Here is a 23,052-nt window from a genome sequence, read left to right as displayed (position 1 = left end):
GAACAACGTTAATCATGTTTTATAAAACAGTTGTGTAATTGTATATTATTTTGTTATTAGTTATGTAAAGAATGATTAATCAAATTTAATATATCTAGCGTATGTATAGAAAGACGCATTGCCATGTCAGCGACAAATACGCATTTACGACGCGACGCGCGATGGCGGGAAGCCTGCGCAATCCTGGAGGCCGAAGCTGTTATCTCGTTAAGCGCCGGCACTGCGGCGGGCGGGCGAGGCGCGCCGCGAGCGAACTGGGGCAGCGGGCGCTGGCAGCGGCGCGCCGGCTGGGTGTCGCCGCACCGCTGCCGACGCCGCGCGCGCCGAGCACCCCGTGCGTCCCGCGAGCCGCAGTGACGCATTGCAGGTGCGCGGTGGCCAATCGGCGCGCGCCGCTGTCCGCTCTACGCCGCCGCACCCGCCCGATATAAAACCGACTATCCTTTGCGGATCAAATCTAATCCCGTGGCGTGCGTCCCGAGACATGGACTTGGACGTTCGTAACGTGCATTGAATCGAATAACGTAGAAGAGACCGAGTGAGAATCGAGAACGGTCATGAGAGTGCGGCAATTCGATTGAACGATTCCGAACGATTCCCGCGGCGCACGAAGTGAATCGCGGTCGCGAGTTTCTCGGCGCGACCGCTCGCGCGAGTGAGGGCGGCAGTATCGTTTCAAACGTCGGTCCGTGCGGTCGCTTTTGCGGCGTAGTCTGTGATTTTTTAGTGTAGCTCCAGATAATCCAAGTTAATCTACGATGGTGAGTGTTTTTTCGTCAAAAAGAAATCAACAGTGTCTTCGAGGGATCTTTCCGAATCGGCCTCGGGGTATATTTTTTGGTTGTGGTGCATCGGTGTTTATAGTGATGACGGCCTCCATTATTATTGTGATGGCCGTTTTTTACCGCATTGCGGATTGTCAACGTCGCCGAAGTAATAGTGGGAATTCAAAGTGAGCCATACTAGAAGCAGCGGAATGCCATTTATCAAAGAAAGAGGCTAGTTAATTTGAACGACAGTTCCGACGTCTCGAGAAACATCCGTCGCCATAGTTTGTTAGGTGTAACCGACGAAATGACGTTACTACGTACGGAGGCAACTTTTCAGCTATTATTTTGGTGTTCGCGTCAAGTGTTACAGCTTGCGCTCGACTATAACTGTCAGAGCAGAGGCTCCGGCGCCCGTCGCGCCCTGCTGACGATCGATCGGCCGGGCGCACCTGTCAAACGCCCATTGACTCATCGCAACGCTGGCTTACATTTTTTCATACGCAATTCATTAAACGGGTTCCGTTAACTTTCTTCGCAAACCTGAAGCATGGTGACACCCATGGTATGTCGTACCTGCTTTGTATGTCGCTTAGATTTTCTTCGCTGAAAAGCCGGTCCCTCTAGCCGAATAACGTTTGAATTCCTTGTATTCCAAATTATTATTATTTTTCTATCTTGAATTGGTATAAAACAGAAAGTTAAAATATGCTAGCGCATATGTTAAGTAAGCCAGGATAAAAATCCGTTGACGTCATTTTATTATTGCTGATGATTTCATGAACCAAGCTGAATTGCTTCAAAAATAAAAATAATAAACCAACATTTAATAAGAATCACTGCTGTAATGGTACATCACAAAGAAGTAACAGTAATAACCTACTCTATTGTTAACCATCTTTTATTATCACCCTTCCGACAGCTGCAGCAACCCCTTACAGACCAATCTTACAATTTTTATTACATTTGAAGTCTAAAATACAAAATTCTAATATACAGCTATAATAAAGAGTGATATGCTTCTTTGAACAATGTTTAAATATATCTATGACTATATTATAAAGTTAATATTTATTTTCAAATTTAGTAATTGAGAAGTAAATACAGATATATCATATATAATCTGTATAAGGAGTTATTTCTTCAAGAATACTTCCATAATTTTTATTATTACAACATTATTTTCTCTAAAAATTTTCTATTCTAGTTGAAGGCAAAGAAACTTATGACAAATGTTATTTAAATTACAAATTTAGATTAGATTGTTTAGTCATCAGTGGTTATTAAAATACAATAATTAGATACTTTAAATTTAATTATACTAATTGCTAATATGGTTTACTAATGAGGCAATTAAAGGTAATATTAGTGTAATTAATTTTATTCTAGATTAAATAGAAAAAAATGTTGATTATGTCATAATTTTCTTTTGTTATAAAGTTAGATTTGATTGTGAAACATCAAGTATTAGAATATCTTTATCGAGTGCCTATCAAGCGAACATTGTTTGTAGGACCACTTGTTTTATTAGTTGTAACCTTGCGTTCTGTTGCTGCCACATTGCACTAGATACACTGAATATTTTTGCCTAGCTACACAGTATAATTTGTAATTATATATGACGTTTGCATACTTTATCTATTGATTACATTTTGGCTATTAAGTTTTATCATTGTGGCCATAGTTATTTTTATATGACCAATATCCAATTTATTAAAAATAAGATATGATAACTATTATTTAAAGTAATGATTGTTGCAAGTGCCCATGATTTAAAATTTATATTTTATACTTAAAAAAATAAAATCTATTTTTGATTAAATAAAGTTATTAATGCAAACAGTAATAAAAAATTGTAAGAACTATGTGTGAGTCTAAAACACATAGTTATTCACTCATAGGTAAATTTAATATGCTTTATAATATAAAGAAATATTAATAGCTATGAAAACAGGAAATGACGTTATTAGATTATCAATAAAACACAAAAGTATCTGTTTGATTGTCTTGTGTTTTTGTACATATACAAAATTGCTGTAGTATTCGTAATAAGAATTGACGCAACATTGCAGAAAGTTTATATTATACTTATGATTTCAAAAGAATTTGTACGAAAATGCAAACTATTTCGCTTGATTTACTTGATTTTAAATAAATGAATGTATAAAAAAAATATAGTATGAATGTTTTCGGAAATTTTTCGTTTCTCGTAATATTCGAAAGAGCACAGAGCAGACACGTGTTAATTTTAGATTAGCCAGAATTTATATTGATTATATGTGTAATGAAACATTATCGCGCGATATATCTGCTGATAGTGGTATTGTAATACTGCAGTATTTGCTATCTCGCACTATCTGGAGTGGTCCGCAGTGTGACGTGTCGCAAAAGCAAACAGTAATTACTCTCGTAATCTTCATAATAATCTTATCAGTCGAAATATCTCATTAACTGCTCCGACTCAGTCTCAGGCTGTTCTCTGCTAACAGAATGGTGGTCACAACGGTGGGTTTTATTAATATTCAATTAAATTTGCTTTGTTTGTTTGAAGGTGTTTTCGAAGGTCTGTTTTTGGTCGCCGTTCAGGAAAATGGTTTCGAAAGGTTTTTTCCTCTATCCTTTATAAATAAATCATCAAAATAAGTCATTGATAACATACTTCCTACTATTTGATTCGGAAACGTGTACAAGAACTTAAGGACCAAATATTGTTGGCAATTCGTTATTTTATTTGTAACATTCGTATTCCAGGCGGATCAGTTGACGGAAGAACAGATCGCAGAGTTCAAGGAGGCGTTTTCACTGTTCGACAAAGACGGCGATGGCACCATCACCACCAAAGAGCTCGGCACCGTGATGCGCTCCCTAGGACAGAACCCCACAGAAGCTGAACTTCAAGACATGATTAATGAAGTCGATGCGGACGGTAAGTACAGCATACCCATGATTGAACCCCAGTCAAATTCTTCGAAATTGTCTCTTTATCATTATTAAATACTTCTCCGAACTTTGGTTCCATCCATCAAATGATTAATAAATATTTTTAGGTAATTAATATTTAAGTGTTGCAAATTCTCGCGTAACTATAAAGCCTTATCGCAACCATATAAGAAAGAGATATGTAAAATATTGATAAGATATTATGAAACAATCGATATATTTTTTTATGATGAGCGGCCATTATCACAAGTTATATATAGGCCATAACTCAGTGCTAATACACGGGTTCATTTCAATAGTAATTGTCTTCGTGTCAATGTTTACGAAGGAATGTTATCGTTTATCAAAACGTTATCGTTAGAAGTATTTATTGTTGCCGATAACATGCATCATGTATATTAACTCGGTATAGTACCTGGCTAAATGAGCTCGAAACTAATTGACTCTCCTTATGAAAAGATATAACATTGCTCGGCTTAAAAAACGCCACCAAATTTAGAATAAATGTCCACGTAGTCATCATAAATCGTGATTATGTCAACCTCTTGTAAAGCGAGGGCGAAAATCCAGCGATTTTTCGGACGAAATGGGGGCAGGCGCTATAAATCAGTGTTAACTTCGAGCTTGAGCCGTGGACAACTTCGCAAAACTGTCTCGAGATTAACTGCATTTCTTTGTTATTTTAATTCGTAATGTTCACACCGGTATACGGTTATGTACTAAAAGGAACAATCAAGCCAGAGACAATTTTCATTCAAGTTTGTGTCTCTGTCATATTATTTGATTTTCGCTACTATCCGGTTTTAATCATCGAGTAATCAGCCAGCGTAGCTTCAAAATTTCTAGTTAAAAAATCTAAAAGTCTGAATAAAACGAATCGTGTTTGAATATTGTTGCCGGGAATATCACAATATTATGTTGTTTTATTAGTATACGCCGAAGATTTTACAAGTTCTAAAGTAAAGCCGCCAGTTTTGTTCCCGCAATGAAATCCCTACCTCCCCCACAAAGGGAACTCCAATAAAAGTCGTAATGTAGTTCTATAGCGTGTTAAGTTACTAATATTGCTATCTCGTCTATATTCGGCTAAGGAACATTAATTCCGCCGTCTTCGATGTCGTTAAACAATCGTTTTGAAACTTGATGAATGAGAGTAGGGAGGTATGTTGGGATCGTCTTGATCTGGCAGCGTTCCTCGCATCTCTACATATACGTACCTTTACCGGCCATGATTAAGCAGATTTTTTTCACGCACGTCAGTGGGCGTCCTAATATATTATCTACAATTGCGTAGGTTGAAGTTTACATCGTACTTTATTTAATTGTAATTAATTTTTGAACTAAACAACCATAACGACAGAATTATTTTCATAAACAGATATAATTTTATTTACAATTTATCTATCAGTCGAAATAATCGGTGCTATTAATCAAATTGTGATCATCTCTTATTTATTTTGTAATAAAAACCCTAAGAAATATTACACTGTTAAATGTTATGGTGGAAGCAGTAAACAGTAGTTCTGCATGATATTTCAGGAAATAAGATGTTGAATAAATGTTTGCTGATAAATCCTTTAATTACATGGATATTTACCGAGCGTTTGATTGCGAATCACGTGTTGGAACTGCGTTGCTTTGTTCTTATGACTGTAGTCATAAGAAATTGTATTCGGGGTTGTGCGATAACAGTAGCTCTGATAAAAAAAGCAAATAAAATCTCTAAAACAAAGGTAATATGCGTCAGATGATTGCTGAGAGATTAGTATAAAATACAAGCTGTTATTATGTCTTTTTGAAACGCATTATTCTCAAGTACTAATGAGGAGTTTGGAAATATAACTCCATGTAACATCTAAATAAAAATTAACCTTATTGGCGAACGACGGTGTCATAATTTTGATAAATATTTGGAAATGTTCAAAGAATACACCTGAAGGTTGAAAAACATCTCGCGAGAAACCCTCAACTCTCGGCCGAGCCTAAGAGAAAGCGTCTGTACAATATCAATGTAAAACATTCCCAAGACCTCGCAGCCTCGGCAATACATCATATGTTAAGAGCGAGGAAGTCGTGTATCAGAATCGGACGGTATTTTCGGTATTGTTTACAATATTATTTTGTACGAGCCGGGCGCGACGCGAGACGGCCTTGACATCACATGTTATCAACGTGGCGTCAAATAAGAATTGATACTTTATTAATATGAGGGTATTTATAACGACACGCACTCACCTGGCCGACATCTTGGCGCATATGAGACGTGTTCAATGCCCACCCGTTTAGTCAACGTACGAAACATCGCCAAAACATCAACACTCCGTTTCTCGGGAAAGTCAGGTTAGAAGCTGAATCGAAATTCGAAATCGCAACTTCCTCTTCCTATATTTATCCTGACACTTTACATGGTGATCTTCACAGTGGACTATGTAAAAGACTCAATCAATAAAGTTTTTGTATATATTGGTAATTATACACCTAATATGGCTCGTATAAGTTTGGTAATAGAAATTTGGCTAAGAATAGAAATGTAAGAACCATGCCAAATAGTGAGTTGATAATGTCCGCTTGCAGCGCTCTGTTGAAATGATTTCGATTGCTTTTATACGATATATTCGTGAATTACGTTGCAAATTTACGCAATATTAATTTTTACCTCAAAGCTGTTTAGATTAATTATCGCGTTTTTATCAAGTCGTCCTTGCAATGTGCCGATCACGAGAATTTGCGAATATCGAAAATCATGGGAACCGACGTCATGCGCCTGTGTCCGATTGTTTATTATTTTTAGACGCAGTTTGTTCAATGGGGGGCGTGAGATCTTATATTACCATAACAATTACACTGTTTATATGTTAAATGTAACACAATACTTATTAACATCGCGGAACTCCTCTGATGTTGATATGATACCTGTCCATCATCATTGTCTTCGCGGCTCTGACGTCAGTCTAAGGTCATGTTTACGATCTCTCAAACAATTGTTTACGAATCTGCATGCGAATGGTGATCTTAAACATTAACGCTCGTGTTTTCATAAATGTTTCTCATGCAAGATATTATACAAAAATATTAAAACGTTGGAAGGGAGAGAAAGAAAAATGTTATGATTGGGTTGTGTGAAATACTACTAAGTAATGGAGAACATACGCCAACTCTTAGTATACTTGGCTACCTAGTTTATTGAGAAGATTTGGGGAACGATAATGATTACATGAAATAGAATAAAGTCCAACGTATGCACATATAACAGGCGAAATATTATTGGTGCTGTGACATTTCATAATGAGAAAAAAGTACATAATTTATTAAATAGAGCCGGCCCGACATAGGACGAGCGACGTAATTCACGTAATAAACGTGATGTTATGTTTAAGTTACAATATTGTCTAACCTTGTGCGTAAACTGAGTTTTTAAGGTCAAACTACGATTCTTATTTGTAAATCAAACGATGGCAAGTCTGTTCAGCGGAAAAAACTTCTTCAAACAATATATATCATCTTACTTGACAAGAAATTGAGTTGTACGCTAATTTCCATTGTGCATGTAGTCAAGTATACGACTACGTAACTAAGGAAATTAGTTGTTTCCTGTTCGGATATAGTTCGGTCTCAAATCATCAGACAGACTACTTGAGACAATCACGTCTTCCCGTCTAAAGGTGTCTGCCCACTATCCCGTAGCATACCATGACCGTGCTAGGAATGTATCCGGCACGGAAAGCAATCCGATACGCTCTATTTCGCCTACTGAAGCGGGCCGACAGCGTTCTGAACCCGTTTACAACCCGTATGTAACCCGTATTTAATCTGTATGATGCCCGTACGTAACACGGCAGGAATCCTTTCAATACACTCGTAAAGCATCGCTTCATTCTCGTACAAATATCAGTGTTGCGTAGACGCGTTAAAGTGGTGAAATATTGAAATAGTTATGGCGACGATTGAACAACTGGCAATGATTGCTATCATTTTGGATGAAGAGGAAGAGGAATGCTCAAAAAACACTCGACGCTACTGGATTCACAGTTCTATAAAAAAACGCAAAACGGAAGGAGAATATTGGACATTATTCAGGCACTTAGTTGATGACGAAGAAAAGTTTTTTCAGTACTTCCGAATGTGTACATTCAAATTTAACGATTTGCTGAAAAAAATTGAAAATGACATTGTCAAAAAAAACACAAACTTTAGAGAATGCCTGCTACCTAAAGAAAAGCTTGCTGTGTGTTTACGGTAAGTAAAAAACAATTTGTTTATTATTAATATTTAATCAAACTTTTGATCTAGTATTCATGGTAAAGCTTTATGCTTGATTATTATTATTATTCCACTCGTTAGTGTTCCAAAGCTCAGGAGACGGAGGCATAGGTGTAGCACTCGCTTGTACGCCCGAAGAAGTCGATGCTGGAGATGAAGCATAGGCATACGGTGGTGAAGCTGTAACAAAGTTAGGTGGTGCGAGCTGCTGTAATTCCATTTCGGAAACTAAACTGAATATTTTGCTTTTTGCGATGGCTTGTAAGTAAGGAGAAAACTTCTTTACTGTATCTGATATGTGCAAAAAAAATCGGTCTAATTCATCGTCTTGCCGTGGAGATTTATTTTGCGCTTCTAACAATTTCGACATCAATACAGCAGATGCTGTTTGTGGTGGCTGGATTTTACTTCTCTTTATTGTCTTGGCCTTTTTTGCTTGACTGAGTAGTGGTTGTGAGGATTTGTTACTGGCAGTAATGTCATCTTCGTTCTGAATTTCGGTGGCTGTAATATTTTCTGCAGCAGGAATATCAACAGTATTATCGATCTCATTGTTGAAGTGATGGTTCTGAATTTCAGTTCCTGCGCTATTCGGCTGTGACTCTTCATCGTCACTTGTCAGCTCAACGGATTCTAAAGATTTTCTTTCGACAAAGAACGAAGCAACAAAAGCCATTTCATCTTCATACTTCCATTTCTTAATGTTTTTCGCTGCTTGTCCACTTTTGCCTTTTTTCTTATTTAATGCTCGTCTATATGCATCCCTTAGCCCTTGCCATCTTTGTTTGCAAGCTGCAGCTGTAAAAAATAATTACACGATTAATATTGATATTTTGTTTGCAGGTACTTAGCAACAGGCGATTCATTTACAACCATTGCTTTTAGTTATCGTTTGGGAATCAGTACTGTGAGACGTGCTGTGTTAGAAGTTTGTGATGCTGTAATAAAAAATGTACTGCGAGAAAGTATCCCGACGCCTGGCATCGAACAATGGGAAAAAAATATAGAAGAATTTTGGAATAAATGGAATTTTCCTAATTGTGTAGCTTCTATAGATGGCAAGCACGTTATTATTTTAGCACCACCAAACAGTGGTTCTTTGTATTTTAATTATAAAAAAACATTTTCTATCGTACTTATGGCTTTAGTTGACGCTAATTATAACTTCATAGCTGTTAACGTTGGTGCTTTCGGCAAAGATAGTGATGGGGGTATTTTGTCAAAATCAAAAATGGGCAGAGCTATATTCGAAAATAAATTTAATATCCCCAGTAATAGATGTTTGCCGGGGACTAATGTCAGTGCACCATGTGTAATATTAGGAGATGAAGCTTTCCCCTTAAAAAACAATCTTCTAAGACCTTATCCCTCACAACAGTCCATAAACGATAGCAAGAAACGCCATTTTAATTATCGCATTTGCCGTGCACGACGTGTTGTAGAAAATGCTTTTGGAATTTTAAGTCAAAAATTTCGTATTTATAATAGACGTATGCATTTAAAACCAGAATATGCCGAAAAAATTGTACTAACTACTTGCATATTGCATAATTTCATAAGACGCAGCGAAACTGTATCCTTTACGGAAACTAATACTCCTGTACAGTTTAACAACCTAAGACACCAAGGAGGTAATGCAGTTTCTACCGCTTTTGATATACGCAATAAATTTGCCGATTTTTTCCAAACGGCTCAAGGGCAATTAGATTGGATATCTACTTTGTAATTAAATAACTTACTCAAATAAACGATAATTGAATAATAATTGACATACCTGGTTGTTTTAGTTGTTCCGAAATATCCTTCCAAGCCATTTCTTTTTTTACACTATCCATATACTTCGGATGTTGTAAATTATATATAAACTCATATTTACGTACACATTCTATTAGTTTTTCGTCCTCCATTTTTACACATCTATACGCATTCGCGCCTCTCGTTGAACTAATGAACGGACAGGCAACAGAGCAACACTGCTACAACGCATTTAGAACGGGTTTGTAACGGTCATACTCCCCGCTCAGTCACCGTTTAGCCGCCTGCGCGCAGCGGTTTGGCAACGTCGCGTGCCATGCAAGTGGCGTGTCCGCACCGGCAAAATATTCCCTCCGACGAATAGTTGACGGCCCGTGCATGGCACGCTACGGTGTCGGCCGGTGACGGAACGGTCTAGTGGGCATAGTCGCATACTTCTCAATACAAATAATAGTTTTTTGTCTGAAACGGTCCTAGTACGGTCATGGTATGCTACGGGATAGTGGGCAGACACCTTAACTAGACGATAAGTTCGTTCATTTTTGTCTACATAGCCTAACTCGCCTGCTCAACTGGTATGAGGAGTATATCCTCGATAGAATGCCACAAGTTCAAAATTCCGCTTGTTTGTGTAATACTGCGATGAATACAAGTCAAATGTTTGGACATAAGCGACGCGCAATCAGATGACGTTAATGTAATTATTGAAGTCACGTTGAAGATAAACTTGCCGATTACGTTTACTAATGCTATTTTAATCACTTACTTTCAAATACAAATTAAGTATATCGTTTGATATGAATATAAAAAGTTTCCGATTTTATAAGAAGGTTCTCGAAATTAAAAAAATAAACGGCAATTTGAATAAATGAAAACATATTTAAATAGTCGGGCGTGTTAACGGTCGTTTTACGACCGTTACGTTCCGCAAACCATTTGTGGTTAATAATGCCACGCTGTCACATCCGACGGCCGCGCCCGTTGCAAATTAATTTAACAAACGAATAGCAGGAAAGAGTCCTTGATAAACGTTGTTTTCCTGTAAAGAGCTTATCCTGCCTCGATAACGCCACATGTTCAATAACAATTATGTTCTAAAGTCACACGAATTATTATTAAATACAATTTTTAGACGAATAACATGAGAACTGGACCAAGTTTCCACTGTCATACTGCAAATGGATATTGGTGTTTTTGGTGCCACTGCTATAAATATTACATCGTTTTTGATCTGAAACACTAGTACATTGGGCAAGATTCCATTTGAAAAGTTTACGTCCATTCTGAAAACGATAATAGTTAATGTTCCGTATGTACGTAAATGATTGTTTACAACTCCCCCGCGGTCAGTCCTGACAGTTTTAGACGCCACAAACGTTCCCTACCCGAACGCGTTACGCCATACATCAACTCGACTTCTGTCATCTCGTACTAACATCATACACACAGAAACTATTATTGAACATGACTTTGGAATAATCTGCGGTCGAATTCAGTTTTTGATTTAATCATAATAAATTGTTGATAGGCGACTAATGAACGTAACGTCTTACAATTAACTTTTGTATAATACTTGGCGCCCGCGTCTGCGATATTTGTCACGTGTCTCTCACCGACGCCGCTAACAATCAATATAACATACCAAGATACACTTTCCTCATGACGACAAACCGTTACGAAGATATTTTTGTCTTGAGCGTGAAATTCAATTTTGAATGTTTGCAGTTTATACATTTCGAGCTCGGTGTGCTGATCCGTGGGGTTCGCCAACTCCACCGATCTTTCAGTAGCGAACTTGCATCGCCGATTCATTGACCCCGTGTTCAGTGCGAGATCGTTTTATGACTTTTCGATAGCGCTTCATTCGACGAGATCGCTGAACTGCAAAGCGCTGCAGGAATGCCGTTAGTCACCCATAGCAGAGCAGCTAAACGGTTGGCGTATATTTCTCCAGTGGCCAGGAAGTGCAGTGATTCAGTTAATTGCGTATAAATTCCGTCGAATAACATATTTTATGGCGAGTAAAATTTTATTGACCACGACGGCTTCGGCGAACAAATATGTTTATCGCGTTTATGAAAGCAGTCACGTCGGCGTCGCGACTAATCTATGAACTCCCTTATCAACTGTAACGTCTCATTTGTATCCACTTAATAGCATCTTCATAACGATTCGTTGATTTCGAATAGACCGTTAACGGGTTTCGTGACATTTTAAAGTCGATGTCTCACGATGTTACTAGGAAGTTTGTTTGTCCGAGTGAGATAGAGCTTGGGCGGACGATTGCAACTCTTCGCCACAACGCTATTTGTAGAACAATACAAATTCGAAAACCAACCGCTCTCGCGATTGTCATTAGCTAACCACAAAAATCTTTCCTTTGACCGAAATACTTATTTATGGGTCTTAATGTGGTGCATAATTGAAACTTACTACAAGTGTCATTGGAGTGTACGCTGCTTACAATATTAAATCTAATAATGAATTTTTTTAGTAAATTTATAATATAATAGTCGAAACGAGGAGCGAAATAAGCGGAAATGGTTCTAGAAACATCGCTCATCGACATGAAAGTCAGCTGACGTTGGGGCGGGCGCCGGAGCGCGATCAATACCGTCACGTGGAGCAGGGGTAATTGGACGGGACGGGCTTTCCGAATCCACATAGATATGCTAGCTCGAAAATTCGTTTCATGCGCTTAAGCCAGCGATCCCTGTATCAATAAGATTTATCAAGATTTCTCTCCGCTCCTCGCATTTTACATTTTCATAAATCGTTTTCAAACCGAACTGTATTTCGCTTAGAAAATAATCGAAGTGTTAAATTGCCAGCACTTTGATCAAATGACCCTGCACAGTCGTCGATGCAGGTAACCTATTAGCGTTGAGCGGAGGCGAACGACCAATTAACTATTGTACCGGGGCTTACGATCCGCGTCTCTCGTCTTGATTGACCCCATTCAACCTCCAGTCTAATGGCAGACATATTGATTTATCTGTATCAGATACTAGGTGACGTCATCGATGCGTAATTTGTAAGAAAATTAATGTTTTAAAACGATTGAAACGATCAAATAGAGCCGATGAAATAATAAGCGTAATGTTAGTAGTTCAAGTACGATTAATTCCAGCAATCACTGTCAATGAAACGTAATTGTCCTCGTGTCACGTGTGAAGCCCTAAGATTTATTATAGCTAAACGTAACGTAGTGAACGCGCATGCGCCTGTTTATGCTTCTAAACTGGGATCACAATATAAATAGGCCGGTCAAGCAACTCGCCCATCGATCGATGTCGAACGACACTACTCTTAATATGTCAGCGCAATACTTGCGAGTCACGGCGTTTTTTACCAATACTCGTCAAAGAAAAATATTCGACGGACAAACTATACTGCTAATTCGAAGCCTATTAAAATTTACTTGACGTTTTAAAGCAACCTTTTGTTTCGTTCACTAAATAAAAACGAACAAAATGAAATGATTTTAAAAGTTAACGTTATCTAACTACACATACAGATTTACTACCCCAAGATATTCTTGCCAGCGATTCTGGTTTGTGTCTAATCGTTACGAGACCGTTATAAATTAGACAGAATGGTGGATAATTATTAAGAACCGAATACGCGTCGAATTATACGTTTTGATAAATATATTTTCAGGCTAAATCACTTAAGTAACACATGGAGATGTGGCGTCATCGATAATTTTATTATATTATATTTTAAAAGCGATTTGTCCCCGGAGTTCGTTAGCGGCGCCCTCGTTAAATATAAACAAGAGTAATAAATCACATATTGTAATATTCACGGACACAACATTGAATTTAGATGGAATTCAGAGGGAGGGAAATCGTAAGGAGCTGGGGAGCTGCCAAGATATCGATCCGCTAATCTGTGTCTCTCGAGTAGCATTACTCTCCTACATAGCGCAAATGGCTGACCCATTGTCGTCCTAATGGCTTCCCGAGTACCCTTTACGATTCTGATTCACGGACGAATTTAGTTTAGCGTTCCGTTTTACATCTGATATCATTTTATTAAAATATTCATTGGGCGCAGCTCATTTCATTGGAGCATTGCTTCTCGGTTAGCTTACTAACTCGATTGCTTCCGTTCAGGAATGTCGTATGTTTTTACAGAAATAATGATTGATTATACTTTATTCTCTTATATAAGTCGAAACAACGAGCAAGCATAAATGTTTCGAATATAAGGACGAGTAGACGTAGCCGTAGCCGCGGCGTGTTCGATTATTGCCAAGCGGTCTTGTTGACAACGCGCTTATCTAACAGCTCTGTGTCTGGAGTCGCAGCGGGTTGCAAATGAATTTGCATATTCCGTTGGCGCCGTGCCAGCGCGTTTGTCGCGATTACTCCGCGCACAGTTAGGAGCATCGCCCGAACCGAACACTTTTACCCTAAATATTACACGGATCTTCCTCCTGCCTTCCACGCTACATCTGGCAAACTGACAAAAATCGTTCTGATAGTACAGTAAATTCACCGACTATTCGAATGTTTTATAACAATGTCCCGTAGTTTGTAATTTGTTTCGTTTTATTACCGACGTTGCTTAAAATACGCGAAAAGAGTTTTGACGTCTCGGGAGCCGTGGAATACAACATTTTATTCGTCAGTACGCGGTAACAGTTGAACCGTCAGCATTAGATTATCGCTCGTTACACACGAAATGCGTCCATAACTCATCGCTCTCCCGCCCGCCGGCCGCGTGATAATTGCAGCGTCCGCGTGTCTCGCCATTTCTATTGTTACATGCAGCCGTCGATAATTAAGATTCATTACGTGCTATGCGCGATCCCGGCCGGGCGCGATCTTAAATATAGTCTATTATTAATACAGCGATCCGATACATTTCTCTTCTTTCTTTTGAATGTCAGTCGAATGCTTCCGTTATTAATAACCTCGTTCGATTCGACTATCTTTCATTTGAAACGCGTAGTTCAGAAAATACGTTATTTGAGTAGGTAGGTACATAATGAACAAGTTATTGTGAATAGATGTTATAAGTTATCTCAGCATCGCGTGGTTCGCGTTAGCTAAGGGGTGACGTAATAACGACATCGTATCCAATTATATCAATCGATAGTTGACACGCATGTGAAGCCATGTCTAATTACGCAGACTGTAAGGAATTTAATAGGCAGTGGCCGCTGACGCCATCTTGACTCACGCGTCCTTGCTCGCCGCCTGCTAAGGCTTCGTCTCGTTCGCAACACTGTAGCGCCATACAAATTTATCTCTTTAACGTACAAGGTCTCGGTCTTTGAAGCGACTTATTGAAATGTTAATTTTTATTATACAATTCAGATATGCTTGTCAATGTTTAGTTTATCTGTATTTTTTCAACTTGTCATATAATATATCACATCTGCTGGACTTAATTTTGCTAAAGAAGTTTTTTTTTTCCTATCTTCTATTTGTGATTATTTTTCTAAGAGTTCGATGTAAGCGGTGTGTAACGCTGAACATTATGTCCATATAAATGTAGCTACAGTAACATGTACTTCTTATAAAAGTTGAACATATAGAAGCCACGTTTGTCTATAAAATGTAAAAATAATTCTCCAATCTTAACTTATCAGTGGCGTTTCACGATTTGTGTGACGATATATTATCACTATATTTGCTGTTTCGACGGAGTATTACATTTGTAAATAATGAGTTAAATGGTGTTGACGTTTGATATTTCAGCGAGCCATAGTAAACATTTGGCTATTTATAAATGAGCCGGTCTCTCGTTCCATGACGCAGTCGGTGTAACCAGAGCCGGCCGCAGACCGCAATAGCCTCATTGTTCAGGATTCGCCGCAACACTCGAACATTTCCTGTCCTAATTGTGCAACGAATTAAATAACCGTTATATTTAGCCTTACACAGATATTCTACTTTGTATCATAGCTGTTTACGATATCGTTTAATGTGTGCCAAAATTTATAGCGTCTGTTTACACAGTCCAAGTTATCACCGAGCGTTGAACAGATAAATGAGCACGGCGCGTCGCGTCCGGGTTCAAGGTCCTGGCGGCCATTGTTGTTCCTTAAACAATGCGCTGACCACCCAGGCGCCGAACTACACTCGACTCTTACGTCCTAACCTAGCCACTCCAAATCGGGCACGGCCGGCTGCGAAATAAAAGGAAGTCTGGCTTCAGCGCTTAGAATATATTTTATTGATAACGGTTATATTGTAGTTCGTTTTTAAATACGAAAATGGTTTATCGAAAAGAGCCTATTGTACTACAATCGTCCAGATGTGGCCTAAAAGCGACAGGCATCGCGCGAACGGGAATGCGCCGTGCATTCTCGAAAGCTCAGTGCCGGTATAAATAGCCCGCGACGCCGCGAAAGGTTACCACGGAATTAGCAACGACAAACTTAACAGGAACTTATTTTTGCACCACCGTCTCGGCCGTTTAATGGACGAGACGAAATGTCGCCTTCTTATATTTAAACGTGATGACAAGTGTGCGAGTTACACTCAGATAGCATTTATAATTTTAATAATTTTATTGATCCAAAACATACGCTAACGCACGCAATCTATACAACCTTATTGTTATGTCATAATACAATACAGCCATCCTGTCCCGCTCGGGATGTCGGTCAGAGGCGACGAAGGGGATTTGTATTAAGCTCATCCATCAATCAAGCATGTGAGCGCCCCAGCTTACCCGTATATGCTCTCAAGAGCCAATCCAACAACAAAAGCAACGCAAATAATTTAAAGTCAGCAAACTTCTCGTAGACCGCAACGTTATTTAAGTAATTTTTTGTGAGCCGCGGCAAGGGTAATGACCGCTTAAAAGATACAGATCTAGATTTTTAATGCTTTTGAATGTAAATTATTTTAGACTAAGTGAGTGTAGTTTACAGTTACTGAAACAAAACAGGAAAAATTAAATCGCATTTATAATGTTATTGCGATAAGATGAATTTTAATCTGAAAAACGTGTAACGAAACATGTACTTACAGAGCATTTTGCGCGGTAACGAAATACATATATTACTTACATTTCTCGTTCAGATCGAATCCTCAACATCGCAAACGTCACAAATATATCGTATATAAGTACTTCGAAACGTGATACATATGCTTAAATTTGTAAATTTACACAAATGTTTAGGTTATTATTTTGTCATCTCTATATAGTTTCCGTGTGAGTTGACTCACGGACCAAGAATGCTTTGAAAAATGATTAATTCCATGAATAATCCTTATCATCATTCACATACTGATTTACATACAACGGTCTTATAAAAATCTCAACGGAAATTTTGGGAAGTCAGCGTTTAATGTTTGGTAATTTTTCAATGCGCATTAATACCATTGCAACATCAACGATCATGTTATGTAATCAGTAACTCGAGTAGATGTCATTGTTATGTCTCGCCATATTTATAATCTTGGAAATGTATTTCCAGAACTACTGAATCGTTCGTCTCGTAATCGCAGGTATATTTATGTCTATTCCGTCGGTAACTTCTTCATTGTGTTCGTCTACCAATAAATCCATCACTCGGCGACAATTACGAGATGTAAGCCTTTGTTCAGTAATTGCAAGTAATACAGTTCAATCTGAACGCTGATTTACTGCTGTACGATAAATTATCACAGCCTTTTTATATTCAAAGCTTTTTGCTACTCGGATTAATCTCAACCGTTTCTCATTATGTCAATCGATCACTCGGTGAAGTCAAGCTGCAATGAAATAAATTACATGTATGTGTATAATAGTAACGAGTAATCTTCACGTTTTTGCGCTAACGATACTATATTCGATACTCAAAGTTGATTTATTTCGATGCCAAATCAATAGCCGGTATTTCTCATCATCGGGTCATTAACTATTGAATGATATTTATTATGTTAGTATCGAAAGTGTTTTAATAAAATTTTTATCGTCGATTAATTGATCATAGAGTGATGGAATCAGAGCGCAGAACAGCTGCGCCGGCGCAATCCGTAAACAATGGAAACAGTCTTGCTTCTTTTGATCGGGCTCATTAATCTCGGAAATAATATAAACTGCATTCGTGAAAATCGCCGCCATCAAATATCTTGAGAAGGATTTGTTATTACGTACTAAATTATTTTGATTGATTTACACTGAAAAGTTTTATAATGTTTTTTTTCCTACCTGAATGTCTTCATTTGAGTTACGAACATGCTGATGCTATTTCTTTGAAATTACAAAATGACAAAACAATAATGTTATCTTGAATGTATGTGGGTAGATTTAACTGTCCTATTTTTTGTTGTCAAGGGAAACCTGAACAATTGATTATAATATATATAAGTTTACGTATTTAACGATGTCAAACTAATAACACATTAAGTGGAAGTTTTAAAGGAAATAAACTCAACCAATAACTATCACTTTGCAGGCAACGGCACGATAGACTTCCCCGAATTCCTCACGATGATGGCGCGCAAGATGAAAGACACAGACAGCGAGGAGGAGATCCGTGAGGCATTCCGCGTGTTCGACAAGGACGGCAACGGTTTCATATCCGCGGCCGAGCTGCGCCACGTGATGACCAACCTCGGCGAGAAGCTCACCGACGAGGAGGTCGACGAGATGATCCGCGAGGCCGACATCGACGGCGATGGACAGGTCAATTATGAGGGTGAGTGTCGTGTTCTCGTGTGTGTACCCCTTCGAACCGGAGGTGCCCTTGGGTGTAGCGCTGACTTCGCGACTGTACCACACTACGTGGAATATTGGAGACGGTACCCGCAACACCCAATGACGCCTCATATAAGTGTTGGCACTTTTGCACTATATATCGTTTTTATCGCGTTGATTTGAAAGAAAACTCTTCACATATATTGCTCGACATACTCCTTTTACGATGCCGACTCACAGGAGACATGAATACTGTTCGACTTTTTCTGTCGGATAATGTGATACTACGCCACCTTCTAGATGTAACGTTACCGTTAGGTTGTGAAACTATGACAGTTCGGTTAATGCGCAGCAACGGGTTAGTGAAATTGTTCAGAAACGACTAACGGAGGAATGTCACGCCATAAAAATCCTGTTTGCTCACGTAATGGGTGTGATTAGGTAATCGTTGTTTTATGGATACCGTGATTCTTAGCAAATGGCATTCGTGTAAACTCCCACACAATTTTAGTCAAAGCGATAGTTCTTTTGTGCAAATAAAAGGAAATTTGTTAAGACTCAGTTAAATATTCGGTCTAATACATGAATACCTACGTGGTCCCCACATACCCCGCGTTCCAAGCCATCCGAAACGACCGACGTTATCATTACTGTATACATTTTATTGCTGGTGCCGTGTGTTTAGATAGTGAAATTTACTGATAACGCAGTAAGGTCAATGCGATAAATATTTTAATTTGAAAAACTAAAGCTATAGATAAACATTAAATAACAGTCACGACGAGCGGTTACAGTTTTAAAACTATTAATATTTTAAACTCGAACGATTCATAATTGATATTACAATATAAGATTCAAAGAGTTTTTTTTTATGAATGAGAGTTTTTGTCAGTTTCCTATTCAAGGTTATATTTTCGTGTACGGTGTGAGTAATGAAAAAAAAAGCATGAAAAACTCTTATTTGGCTTTATAGCTCGTATCGCATCGCTAACGCCACAGATACTCCTAATTATTCGAGCAATAACACGCAATATAGGTATTCTTATCTAGTCATCCGTTACAAGGAAAAACAAGTTACAACAATGATCTCATTTTTCAACTCGATAAAAAATACTTGGTCAATTTCCAAACTGCTCTTGTATTGAGATTCTGTAGGACGGAGGTAACTGTTTATAGACGCGTTGTTTACACGTAGTACTATTGTACATAATGACATTAAAATTCCACAGATAATACAAATAATAATATTTTGTTCGTATGGTTGAAATTTGGGATGGAAGGAATATTCCACAAGAACGATACTGAAATATGAAACGCGTACGGACACAGGCGGCGTCGAGTGTAACTAGGTGGTGGTTTGGGACTCGGTGCCTGCGCATGCGTGTAAACTATCCCGTAACATAATACTACGTTAACTAAAACTTCCTGTTTTAGTCACTAATGCATCCGACACAAGAATGAATTTGTAATACACAAACACCAAAGCGAACTTTTATCTTGAATGCTACACCTACACCGACCGAGGGCAGTGGCGACGCCATAATCTTGGAAATTGCCACTCGATTTTAATATCCGTTACATTCGGCTGCGATCTGAACTCGAGCAGAGGTACGAGTTGGACGCAGAAGCGCGACGTGCGCGAGTCGTGGCGCCGCTGCCCCGCATTTCCAGTCTCAACCGACCGAGCATTCTCTCTTGCAGACTTCCATGCGCTCGCGCAAATGATATTCGCGCGCGGCGACGGCAGCCGCTAGCGCGAGGCTCGCCCTTGTCCTTTCGTTACACTAACTAACCGTTACCATGGACTCCTCGAACTATTCCCTAGTAGTGTGTAGAGAAGGCCTACGTCGCCGCGGCCCACTAGGTACTGACAGTGCTATCAATGGTTTGCTGCTCGTTCTTAACTGTTTCTACTATGACATGTGAGCTCGCCCGGGTCGCCCGCAATCCCGTCGCGGACGCATTCCGGGCGCCCCGGCGGCCTCTGGTGCATGTGTCTAATGTCTGTATAGAGTTTTCCTATAGAAATACCACCTGGCGATCCCTTCCGCGCTTTGCACTGTACATGGCTTGAATACCTTCCGACAAACGAGCAGCAAACGTACGAGCGGCCGCCCCGACGCCGGCCCCGGACCTTAACCGTATATCCAGAGGGTGGTATTTCGTAATCCCTTGTAGTGGCATGACGAGGTTCGACCGTTTCCTATGGTTCGTTCACACGCCCAGCGTCGCGGAGCACACTCCTCCCGAGGCCTGTGCTCGGCGACGGGCCCTTTAACTCTGTATCACGGTCGACTTAGCGATTATATTTTGTCTAACAGGTTACTCGTGTTAATAGTGCATCCTCTGTCTGTCGGTCACTATTTCTGTGTTAATATCCATCGTATAATACTTCATCTTAGACACGTTTGCGAGGGTTCTGTGAATATCTGTTCGTCTCGGGGAGAGCGCCGTGCCGAGAGTGACTAATGCCCGCCCTTTCTCTGTTTCAGAATTCGTCACCATGATGACGTCGAAGTGAGCCGCCGGCTAGTGTGTGTGTATAAAGCAGAGAATTTTAATATACGTTTTGTTTCATGACACACAATATTACCATCGTATTGGACCTGCATTTCTCTAGTGTTTGCGATAAATTAATATTGTCATCGTTTCAGTTCAATGGTATATATACCGGTGGGCGCGGCCCCTCCCTATTTAGACTTTAAAGTATTCCGTTAATTTTACTATATAAGGAAGAAAACTTCAAGTGTAGCGGTACAAAGCGAAACGAGTAGGTGTGCGTCGCGTGTGGTGGGTGTCGGTCCGCGAGTGTCGCGAGTGTGGCGTGCGTGGCCGCGGCGTGCGCGTGCGCGTGCGTGGCGTGCGTGGCGTGCGTGTGTGCTGCTCCGCACCTTTCCGATACATTTAAATGTAAATTTTTTTCAAGTATGAGATATTTATAAAGTACGTGAAGATTAAAAAATTTAAAAAATCACAAAAAAAATATACCGTGGCCGTAGCACGGCGAGTCTCGCCGCTGTACATTAATGATCATAATAAATGTTTAAATTTAACTTAACTAACTCAGTAAACGAATAAATTAGATTTATTGGTACTGCATTAATTGTATCTGTAAATGACTTGATAAATATTATATTTCTATTGTTGGTGAAACTAATTCTATCGAATGGAAAGTACTCCGCTCTGTTATTCTCTTACCACATTTGATTCATTCTGTTATTAAATTTTACAAAAGACATACTGAAATAAATGTTTCTTCATTTTTAGGTCAATAAGGATCCGTGTTTCATTTCCTCTGCCCTCTTTACCCAACTGCCTTTATGTGGGCCCTGAATATTCAAAACGATTACGAAATAACATTCACTAATACTGAGACACGTCACATAATGACGTTAAAACAATAGGCAAGACCAATTGTTTCGGAAACAAATTACATAATAAGACAAAGATAACGCTTATGGCCTATCTTAAATTAAAATAAATTTATATATGTATTTGAAATGTCTAACAATTTTACTTTTAAATTAGTTTATAATTTAGTTAAGTTTATTTATTATTTTGTGTTTGTTAATTTTTTTTAAGTTGGATGAACATTTAATATGAATTCAATATATAATATAGTATATGCTATAAATTATAACATTCACAAAACTCCTTCAATTGTTATGGAGATTTATTTATAAATCGTGCAAGCAATAACTTTATTTTAAATAAAAAAACAACTTTAACCTTACCATGTTACCTTTTGTGTAATACCTTTATCAACGTATTTCTACATTATTAAATCATCTATTTCTATAGGATAAAACTTGTAGCCATCCTCTCTTTATACACTTCGGACATACCGAAAATAATAGATACAGAGCTTGCTCTATTCGCGGATGACACCGCTGTATATTTAACGTCCCTCTATCCCGTCATCATTGTTCATTCATTCATTTCTAATCACGTTCAACGCACTTAGCGTGACGTTTTGAAAATGGAAAATTTAAGTACACCCCCTAAAATGTGCAACCAATATACTCTTCATATTAAACTCTTCTTCACCCTGAATCAATAGTAAGACCAGTGAATGCCATGGTAACCTAATGGTCAATACCTAAGTGTATTACTAGATCAACGACTGTTAGTTTATTACTAAGAATTTTATAAAGAACATTGTTCTAAATAGATTTTCCCGATGTTATGCGAGCTAAGTTAAATATATACATATTTTCCTTAGAAAATAAAGTTCAATGTATAAAGCCTGCATACGTCCTATTTTAACGTACGCTAGCGTTTTGTTTTCACTCAAGTGAGGTATCAGAAATTTAGCTAGTGGAATTTCAGTACTAATTAAAGTTAAGTTTTACAATGATCCTCCAATCTCTCTATCTTTTTGTCCAATGTCACGCAATCGTCCAAATGTTTTCTAATGACAGCTCAAACATTTTTAAAATAAGAATTAGTGTTACATGCCAGTATTAAATGCTATGCCATATAAATAAATATTAATTATAGTTGTACAAATTATTGATTAATTACTTACTAAAATAAATGACATGACACCATATTGGAGGCAAGGATTACTCTCTAACACAATATAATAATAATAAGAAATAATATAACATGTACATATTTTAGGAAAAAAGGACTTAGAGAGTTATAAAAAGAAATAAAATTTTAACAAAAAGAAAAACCGACT

At 38.4% G+C, this 23,052-nt stretch overlaps 3 protein-coding genes across 4 annotated transcripts; 2 read left to right on the top strand and 1 right to left on the bottom strand.

Moving 5' to 3' along the window:
* Positions 1–466: 466 nt before the first annotated feature.
* Positions 467–21,644, top strand: LOC124543604 (calmodulin). 2 transcript variants are annotated; one of them, XM_047121854.1, is made up of 4 exons: positions 467–761; positions 3,519–3,693; positions 18,127–18,369; positions 20,861–21,644. In XM_047121854.1, the coding sequence occupies exons 1-4, from the start codon at positions 759–761 to the stop codon at positions 20,887–20,889; spliced, it is 450 nt and encodes a 149-aa protein (XP_046977810.1). In that variant the 5' UTR covers positions 467–758; the 3' UTR covers positions 20,890–21,644. The 2 variants fall into 2 exon arrangements, with proteins under 2 accessions (XP_046977810.1, XP_046977808.1); XM_047121852.1 differs by lacking the exon at positions 467–761 and adding an exon at positions 3,149–3,272.
* On the top strand, positions 7,362–9,740 carry LOC124543602 (putative nuclease HARBI1). The gene is made up of 2 exons (XM_047121850.1): positions 7,362–7,943; positions 8,811–9,740. The coding sequence occupies exons 1-2, from the start codon at positions 7,642–7,644 to the stop codon at positions 9,691–9,693; spliced, it is 1,185 nt and encodes a 394-aa protein (XP_046977806.1). The 5' UTR covers positions 7,362–7,641; the 3' UTR covers positions 9,694–9,740.
* Positions 7,959–10,219, bottom strand: LOC124543603 (transcription factor Adf-1-like). The gene is made up of 2 exons (XM_047121851.1): positions 9,742–10,219; positions 7,959–8,765 (listed from the first exon to the last, which is right to left on the bottom strand). The coding sequence occupies exons 1-2, from the start codon at positions 9,872–9,874 to the stop codon at positions 8,014–8,016; spliced, it is 885 nt and encodes a 294-aa protein (XP_046977807.1). The 5' UTR covers positions 9,875–10,219; the 3' UTR covers positions 7,959–8,013.
* Positions 21,645–23,052: the final 1,408 nt, after the last annotated feature.

Source organism: Vanessa cardui, chromosome 3 (genome assembly GCF_905220365.1).
Source record: "Vanessa cardui chromosome 3, ilVanCard2.1, whole genome shotgun sequence".
NCBI classification, from domain to species: domain Eukaryota; kingdom Metazoa; phylum Arthropoda; class Insecta; order Lepidoptera; family Nymphalidae; genus Vanessa; species Vanessa cardui.
The sequence above is the reverse complement of the archived record's forward strand: the minus strand, read 5'-3'. Positions and strand labels throughout refer to the sequence as shown.

Bases quoted from the DNA above. Each gene is read 5' to 3' on its own strand.
- LOC124543603 (XM_047121851.1), bottom strand. From the start codon at position 9,874: ATGGAGGACGAAAAACTAATAGAATGTGTACGTAAATATGAGTTTATA. The intron at 8,766-9,741 runs GTATGTCAATTA...TATTTTTTACAG, and splicing joins GGAACAACTAAAACAACCAG to CTGCAGCTTGCAAACAAAGA.
- LOC124543602 (XM_047121850.1), top strand. From the start codon at position 7,642: ATGGCGACGATTGAACAACTGGCAATGATTGCTATCATTTTGGATGAA. The intron at 7,944-8,810 runs GTAAGTAAAAAA...TTTTGTTTGCAG, and splicing joins AAGCTTGCTGTGTGTTTACG to GTACTTAGCAACAGGCGATT.
- LOC124543604 (XM_047121852.1), top strand. The intron at 3,694-18,126 runs GTAAGTACAGCA...ATCACTTTGCAG, and splicing joins TAATGAAGTCGATGCGGACG to GCAACGGCACGATAGACTTC. The intron at 18,370-20,860 runs GTGAGTGTCGTG...TCTCTGTTTCAG, and splicing joins TGGACAGGTCAATTATGAGG to AATTCGTCACCATGATGACG.